Genomic DNA, 9,140 nt, shown 5'->3' on the forward strand with positions numbered 1-9,140 from the left:
TCATAATGACCATTAATATTACTGCATGATGATTTCAAGATGGATATCTATTACTCTAAAATAGTGTTAACCAAATTGTGATTCACAAACTGATTTTGGTGGGTCACAAAAGTCAGAACAATACATTAAAATGCCTTTAAATTCTGTGTTTAACTTGTCACATTTGTCAGTGATTCAAAGACAGAGGTGAAATGTCAAGCTGCTTTATTATTTTATCCTGGGGATTGGTGTTTACTTTTATTTCTCTGACAGCACAGTGAGAGAAGTTTTTAAAGTGAATTATGTGGCAATGCAGGATGCTATTTTTAGCAACAAACAACAAAATGCAAATACCTGTAAATAAACAATATGCATTCAGCAGTAAGGAAAGCAAAAATTAAGCACTTTTTTTTGTAACTCTGAAGTGTGCTGGAAATAAAGATTTTAATAGGTTCAAAATCAAGTCATTTACTTTTTGATGCACAAATGATAAATATTCACAGTAAACAGATTTGCACACATTATAATTTGTGTGCTATATAGTTTTAACAGGTAAACTGTAGGGCAGTGCAAATTTAATGGTTATTTAAATGGAATATGTGCTATGTGTAAATGGCAATGCATTACAACACAAACCTCTAGTTACATTCAAAATTGCCCCGCACATTAAAGATAGGTGGGATGTGAACATTTGTGATTCTGAAAAGTGGGCTGTGGTTCTAACAAGTTTGGAAGCCATTGCTCTATGATGATCTTGAGTGATGTAGGTGAATTAATAGGAAAAAGAAAATCTGCAATGCGAAACCTCATTAGAGGAAACAAAATCTGAGAAAAAAACAGTTTTGAAGATAGGCAGTTTTAAGGAAATATAAATAAATTGAAAAATAACAGAAACATTTTAAAGGAATGGTAGATAATTCTAAGGAAAAATCCAAAATGACGTTAAACCTGTGTGGAGTTTAAGTCTAGTGAAGGGCTTTTGGGTTCAAAGATGGGTAATGTTTAAGGGTCCAGAGGGTTTTTTTGTGGTCAGGAATGGGTGGAGTTTAGGCATAAAGAAGAGGGCTTAGCGTTCAGGAATGGGTGGCATTTAAGGATACTGTTTTTTTTTAAAGTACAGTGATAGTTAGAGGTTGGGGGTGGTGAAGAGTTTTCAGCTTTTAGGATTTGGTGGCGTTTAGGGTGGTCATGAGTTTTATACATTCTGGGATGGAAGGAGTTTAGACGTGGAAAGTTGTTTTAGGGTTCAGGGATAGGTAGCGTGTAGGGGTGGTAGGATTTTTAGGGGTCATGGATGGATGCTGTTTAAGGGTGGCAAGGGTTTTGTAGGGTTCATGGATCGGTGGAGTTTTGGGATGTGAGAGTTTTAAGGGATGGGCGGGTTTAGGCTTAAAAAAGGGGTTTTTAGGTTTCAGGTATTGGACAGAGTTTTGGGACACTGGGGGGTTTTAGGGTTAAAGGATAGGTGGAATGTAGGGGTATAATGGCTTTCAGTATTCAGGGATGGGTGTAATATAGGGTTGAGGGATGGGTGCGGTTTAGGCGTGCTAAGGGATTTTCAGGGGACAGGGATGGGTGATGTTTAAGGTCATGAAGGGTTGGGGGTGAGAGATCAGTAAATGGAAAGTATTCATAGTAACTGATTGACATTGTAAAAGATCTATATCTGAAATAATGTCCCCTGAAGGTAACGCACTAAAATAAAAATCTCTGATAAAACATGTTATAAAAGTAAGACCTGCAATCACTGTATTTACAGCTTAAAAGATAAGCATGCCAGAGCCAATTTCAAACAAAAATATATTGTGTGCATTGGTTTCGATGAAATGGTAAATACCATTCATTCTGATAATTTACATTAAACAATTTAAATGAAATGATTTCCCAGTAATGATATTCAATTAAGTATATATTCTTTAAAATCACACACAACCAATCATGAATAATAATTGGTAAACCTTGTTTGCTGTACTGTGGAAGTTAAGAATTCCACCTTTCTCCATTTTGCCTGCAGAGAAAAACACAGACTACCAAGATAAAAGAATCACTGCTTCACCGGCTGTCACCAAAAAAAGTGTGGATTCCTTGCCCGTACATGTACTGCTCATTGCTACTCTGAATGGATACCTAGCATCTAATTAGAAGGGTCTAACCACAGGGAACTATTGTGATTCAGAATTGATGTAAGAAAGGGAAGTGGGTAGACCCTTCTGATTGGCTTGTAGGAAATCATTCACCCTAGCACTGTCCTTGCTTGACCAGTCACAGGTTGTGATTAGAGGGATGGACAGACATTTTAGCAGTTCATGGATCACATTGGGATGCTTATAGCTGTTCACTATTTTAAAACAAAAGAGTAAACCAGAAAATGCAGATTTGCTTTGAAGTTCAATTCAGTCCATTCATCATGACCTTTCTGTTGCTGCTTATTTTAATTATCATTCAGTGATCATTAAGGCAGCTCTAGAAGACATTTTAAAGCAATTTCTTATTATATTTCCTGTTTAAAGTATGTATTGATAATAGGAAAAATACTGACTTTAGGTAATTTGCCTTTTTTGTACCAGCTGGAATAATAAAATTATGGCTGGAGGACCTAGAAGATGGCGGAGTAGTAGTGAAAGCATCTGGGTGAAGCTGAGAATTCTGCTCTGTCGGTGCTCCATTCTGGAACTCCCAGTAAAGCTGGGTGCGGCCTGCTTCCAAGTAGGGGTACAGGTGCTGCCCTTGCACCTGAGGGATTATGAATAAACATGCCAGGACAGCAAGGGAAGCCCATCGGGCAAGGGGGCCCCAAAGTGGCAATCCTGCTTACAACATCACTGAGAGAGAAATATAATCCAGGGGTGATATGGATAACCCCAGGGATGACTGAGCACTGGCCGGCACCTGTGGTGGCTCACTTTACTCTTCTCAACCAGAAGATTAGATATTCTACCCCACATACATTAGATCTGTAATTTATCCTCACTGTGAATGGTGTCTTTGCATACAGTAGCTTGAAGAGGCCCTGTGGAACCACTGAAGTAAGAGGGACTAGATTGACTCCCCTCCTCGAGGAGTGATCTGGCTGTGGGTGAGAGCAGGCAGTGCTGCCTTGGATGATGTTGTGCACCCCGCCCCTCCAAAGTTGATGCTGCTATTGTGTAGAGGGCAGCTGCACATACAGCACCAGAAGTGCTATTTCTTTTAAAATGTCCATCATGGTAAAACATGATGTTTTTTTAGTACCATTTTGTAGTACATTAGTTGTTGTTGAGGCAGTTTTTTAAAACCTTTCTGAAATAATTTTGAAAGTAAAATAGAAGACTAGAAATGGCAGGTTTCAAATATGTATTTATAAAAAGCAGTCTGATGGAAACACATATCTGCTGAATGTGCGTAGTTTGGAAAAGTGTCACACTTTGTATTCATAACTGCATGTCGAAATTAGAGAAACTTCACCATCCTTGAAGGAGGGCAAAGGTTCCCAACTGTGCCCAATTTCACAAAGACAAAAATCACCTGTTCTGTGAACACTGGGCTACTTTCCTGCTGCAGGACTTCCCACCCTGTAGCATTCTGACCTACAGGAAAAGACAGGGATGAAGACTATGCAAGTACTGAAGTATCTGATTCAAGATCTGGGGAAGATGGATATGGCTCAGATGAAGTGCCTTTACTAAGGGAAAAAAGGGTAGATGAAGCACGTTTTTTTGCGGCTCAGGCTCTGATAAGGGGATATCACTAACCGGGGACAGCTGCCAAGTGGCACCAGTTCACACAGTGGACTTCATAGAAGAAAGAATGTGTTTTTGCTACCTCGAAAAAAAAGACACTGAAGGTACATTTTTTGAACTTCAAAATAAGATGTGAGGTTCACACACCCATAGTTAATATGTCAAGGTTGCTAGAAAACACAGAATGAACAGCATTTTTTGCATGTCACATAATTAAGTTAACTCTGAAACAGTACCTTGTAAGTCTAAATGCCCTTTCTATACTACTGAGTTAGGATCTTTATTATCATTAAGTTTTGCTCATTTTAACACTTTAAGAATATTACCCTGAGACATCCCTCACTACAGTTCTCCAGAGAACATTGTATGGTTATTGAATGTTGTAGAACACGTATGAAACAGCTAACTGCTGTTCATTGTCCACTAATCAACAAATAATTCAGAAATTATGATTTAGGCTTCATTTTTCTAATAAAAATGAACCCAAGACTGAGAAAGGGTCGCAAACTAATAATGAGTAAATCATCCCCAAACCATTAAACCCAGTTTCATTTTGTTAATGCCTATAAAGTAATCAGATAATCATCTTCAAATCATCCTCAAGTCATCAGGAACAATCTAATCTTGCGACATAATCAAATACTTATCTTGAGATCATCATGAATGATTACACCTGGTGAAGTCCTCAGATACTCATTTTCAAGTCATTTCCAAATCATTAGGCAGGCCTTTCTAAACTCTGCTGATGAATTAAGGAGGTCGAGGATGTCTGATGCGCGAAAATGACTTCTACAGTAGTTGGATGATTACTCTGAGTGAATGACTCTGAGATAGCTTCTAAATTAATCCTCTTTGAGCTGTTAACATGCCCAGACCACACACACCCTTAACAATGATATACAATTACATAGTTTTCCAAGCAATCAAACATCACACAATAAATTGAAAATAAATACGTTCCCTCAAGTTTTGCTTGCAGTCTGTTTATCAAAACTCTTTTATTTTGATCCATCTGTACCAACAAACATTTGCTTGTTACCCCTGCCCATCATCTCACCTTGCATGTCTCCTTGTTGTCCTTTCAGTGCTCTAATTAAAACAAACTCATCTGACAACAGCTCCAAGGATGACACAAATAAGAGGCCCTCAGCCCCTTAGAAGTATGATCCTGATCTTAGCTGCATGCAGACCCTGCTCAAACTTGGTGTTTTGCGAAGCAATCAGAATCATCGCTGCTCTTTGAGAATCTGATTATGAATGTCTTTGAAAAATAGTACTTTCAGAGGTTTATAACTCATAAACTAGACTTGAAAATCACGAGGCCAAAAGCTTCTTACAGGAAACTTTTGTCCAATGAGATGAACTTATATTTGGGTTGTAAAACTGAAAGCATGTTTTTTTTGCTTGATTTGGGTTGGGATTAAGGTCGTGTTTAAATATCGCAAAAAAGACATTAGTGGTAAGGCATAGAAGTTTGTTGTGGAGGGCAAACCAAAACGTATTCTACAGCTTCATGATGGAAAAGTAATTGTTGCCTCTTAACCCCTTTTCCATGCCAGCTGTACCAATATCCAGGCAAGTGAGAGGTTATGCAACATCGCTTTGACAAATCCTCAGCTAGAAAGTTCAACAAGGTCTGAACTATTTACGGAGGCCCAAAGTAGAATTTAACAGTACATATGAGACACGTTTGTTTGTAAAATAGATTGTTAACATTGTTTCTCCATTTGATTATTCTTTAGAGAAATCTTCACCCTGGTGGAATCATTTCCGCAGAGAAATATGACGAGTAAGATTTGCAAAGGAAAGAAGGCCAGTATCCCAGGAAGAGAATTTCCCCTGCACCGTGCAAACTCAGATATGTGCAAGGTTCTACTGAGCGATGATGAGAAGCCACAAGAGCCACCAACAGTGTTTTAAACTGGAAGCTCCAGCAACCACCACATCAGTGTCCATCTGCGCACACTAAATCACTCTGGCATCTCAACTCAGTGCAGCAAATTCAACTCTTTAGAACAATCGTTGTATACAAAGCGAGGGGCAGACCTCCAGTCCTAGACTTAATTTTTAAAATCAACCTAGCCCACCCCACTCCTCCACATCAACATCAATCAATACTGTTAATGCAATGAAAATGATAATGCTGTTACTTAATCATCATCATAGAATGTTCTGCTCGCTTCATTTGTGGCGTGCACTAGCATTTCTTTATAGAACTCACTTAAAAGTTGTTCCCGTTAATATTAGTTCTTAAGCTATTCTCTTCCACACTTTCCTATTGCCCCACAGCTTTGCCTACACCTTTAGTAGATGTTTTTTGCCTTGCACAGCAATATTTGTCTTTGGTCCTGTCCATTTAAAGATCATGATCTGTACAACATTGCCAGTAAAAACATTGCCAAAATAATATTGAGAAATATTTTTGTTAGAAAAGTCTATTCTCACAAAGATGGCCATATTTTAATGACAGCATCTCAAGTTATCGTCTCTCCCATCAATGTGAATGGAGTATGGTAAAGAAGGCATCAGAGCTTCTGTTGCAAACAAAGGAAATCCACTGTAAGTGTGATGGAATGGCTATAAGCCTCAAGAATAAGAAAAAATGTGAACGAAGGAGATGTGATGTTGAGAGGGAATAATGGAAGATGTCCCTGACCTTTTTCGAAAGAAATAATAAAAGAATTCCCTCCACACAACGCTCAGCTCCCATTATTAGAACAAACATAGCTCATATGATGAAAAGATCAGTGTTTTTCACGCAAAATATTAAATTTAAATTATTTTGCTCTTGAATTTGTTTTGAGGATAAAACCCTTGGTTAAATGCTAGGTCATCACTTTGACTAATCCTATATTCTAGCACTCGAAAGGAGTTTGGTACCATGGTATTGTCAGAATATCGGCTGTCACATTATTGTTTCATAAATATTGTTTACAGAATATTGTCCCGTAGGAGTTGTAGGACAGTCTACATTTAAACTGGGGAATTTGTCAGAGGATACTGCTGTATACTGCATTCTGATCACAACCCATAGACGCAGTGTAATCACTAGTGTATGTGTTCATTCTCCAAATGTGCATTTACTCACTAAAACAGACTCTGGTGTGACCCTCCCTTTGGCCTGTTGTTTTTTATATGATATAATCACAGTTTGCTGCTTTTACATTTTACTGAGCAAGAATATCTTGATTGTTGGTGCTTTGCTATCCGATTCTACTTCTAGGCTGGCTTTTATGTATTATTAGATGACCCTCTTCTACGTGTCTCAACACCCGCTTGGACAACCTTATCCCGCTGATAAATATTAATTTTGTGTTTCCAGCTTTTTGTGTGTTCTCCTACCTGAGCTTCTTGTGGTTATAGACTTGGAGACTGCAAACATCTGAAATGCATCAATTTATAGGCAGCAATTTAGTTCATTGTGCCTGTCTAGTAATGGGTAACAACCACATTTTGTTTTTGCTTTGCAATAACTATCATCCGATGTATCTGTTGAGCAAAGTACCTTGAGCTGGTCAGTGCTTTAGACTGAAAATGGTGCTTTCGCTGTAGTTGATAGTATTTGCAGCATGCGTTGTGCTGTGTCCTGGTAGCGTTTTCTCCCCTTTGCGGATATGATCCTTTTTTGGAGAACCTGTTCGTGTTGAACACTGTCAAATTGTTCATGGGGGAGCTTCTGTTTTTGATGAACATGAGTAAGTAGGCCCACCTAAATTCCCTTCTAAATGAGCAGCATCCAGCATAGAACCAGGAGAGTGAAATCCCATTTTAGGATATCCATATAAGATTGATGATATTCATACTATCAGGCTCAGTGGAACTACTTTACATAATCAATGATTACCCTAATTATCTGGCACAGATCATACTTTCCTGGATACCCCTATTGTATATTCATTTAAAGTCAGTTGTTGTTGTGGAAGTTACTTCCTTGTATTAACATTGGTCAATGAACTTCTATGGTATTCTGTTACAAATAGGATATTAAAGTTTTATTATTCTGTTTGTAATTCCTTATTGCACTCATTGGCAACCCCAAAGAAAACAATGCCACAATATCAAACCATTCCATAAAACCAGGGTGCAGATTTTCATATCACTCAGTGACTAAAAGATACATATGTCTACATTTCATCAGATGGCGTTATGATGTTAGCAAAGGTTTGTGTAACAGACTCATAAATCACATAAATAATGTCCCCAGGTGCATATTGTCTCCATTTCACCAGAAAGCAAAACATCTTGCATCATGTGAAGAAAATACCTCTCAGCTTGCATGTTCTTAGAACTAATGTGCTATTATTGTAGTGCTTAGGAGGCCATCTCCATTCTTATGATCTGACTCCCCTCTTGTCCGCTGCAGAGTTCCTTATTGGAAAAACAAGTATTATGATGCCACCCCTTTCACTTCTGGCAATTACATGTGCATATTGAGAGCTGTTGTTGAATCGTTTGCCTTCTGATTCTCAGTGTTGTTATTGCAGATGCAAGATGACCTGAGGCCTCCAGAAATTAGCTCTATGTGATATAGAGTGAGGGCTCTCAGTAATTTACTAACATCAATAGTCATGTGCTTATTCAGAATACTAAAAACATATAATTGTACATTTTCCATTAAGTCGGGATATTAATATTAGTGCACATGCCAAGAAAGACTGCACTTTTTGAGGGCAGTTTCCTCAAACAGTACTCCCTTTTCCTATATTGCTGAGTCAGACATATCTTACCCTTTAAACAGAAGTGTTGAGCCAGCACTGTGAAGACCTCTAAACAAGGTAGTAGCCAAAAAATGAAACCTTTCTCAACTTTGAATCATACCATTAATGGCACCTGGTGAGTAAACTAAGCCAGGACCTCCCTGGAAGAGTTTCCTCACAATTCCATCCTCAATACAGCCATTGATTCATCCACCTAATCATTCTTACAGCCATCCTACTATTCACCTACCCATCCATCCTTTCACCTTCTTAGCAAACCAAAGTTTCATCCACCCTTCTGTTCCCCCGCTCACTATACCAGCTACCCATTTGTCCAGTCATACTATCACTAATTCTTTCACTGTTCCATTCAGGTATCCTTTTGCTCTTCTTTCTTTCCATCTTCTCTTCTTTTGTCTTTCATTTCTTTAATCCTCTTGTCTTTTTATCCTCCTTTCCAAACCCCTCAAAAAACCAAGTCATCACGAGCTGTGGTGCCTGCTTTCGCTACATCAAGAAAACCCCTAGTTCAGGCACTGATTACGAGTCTCCTGGACTGGAAGAATGCACTACTAGTAGCAGCAAATGGATCAGTTCTGGCTAAGCTCCAAGTGGTGCAGAATACAGCGGCCCAATTAATCTGTAATCTTCCTTCTCACTCACCTTCTACTTCTCTCTTGAAAGCCTTTCGCTGGTTACCAGTTAGGAAATGCACCATTTTCAAACTATGCTGCCTGACTCATAA

At 38.6% G+C, this 9,140-nt stretch overlaps 1 protein-coding gene across 1 annotated transcript in view; it reads left to right on the forward strand.

Annotated features, from left to right (window-relative positions):
• Positions 1-6,389, forward strand: part of LOC138300801 (microsomal triglyceride transfer protein-like) — a 498,282-nt gene extending 491,893 nt beyond the window's left edge. The window contains exon 19 of the mRNA XM_069240573.1: positions 5,441-6,389. Within this exon, the coding sequence (XP_069096674.1) occupies positions 5,441-5,618 (178 nt within the window). The 3' untranslated portion in view covers positions 5,619-6,389. The remainder of the gene's footprint in view (positions 1-5,440) is intronic.
• The last annotated feature ends 2,751 nt before the right edge of the window (positions 6,390-9,140 follow it).

This window comes from Pleurodeles waltl, chromosome 6, assembly GCF_031143425.1.
Source record: "Pleurodeles waltl isolate 20211129_DDA chromosome 6, aPleWal1.hap1.20221129, whole genome shotgun sequence".
NCBI lineage: Eukaryota > Metazoa > Chordata > Amphibia > Caudata > Salamandridae > Pleurodeles > Pleurodeles waltl.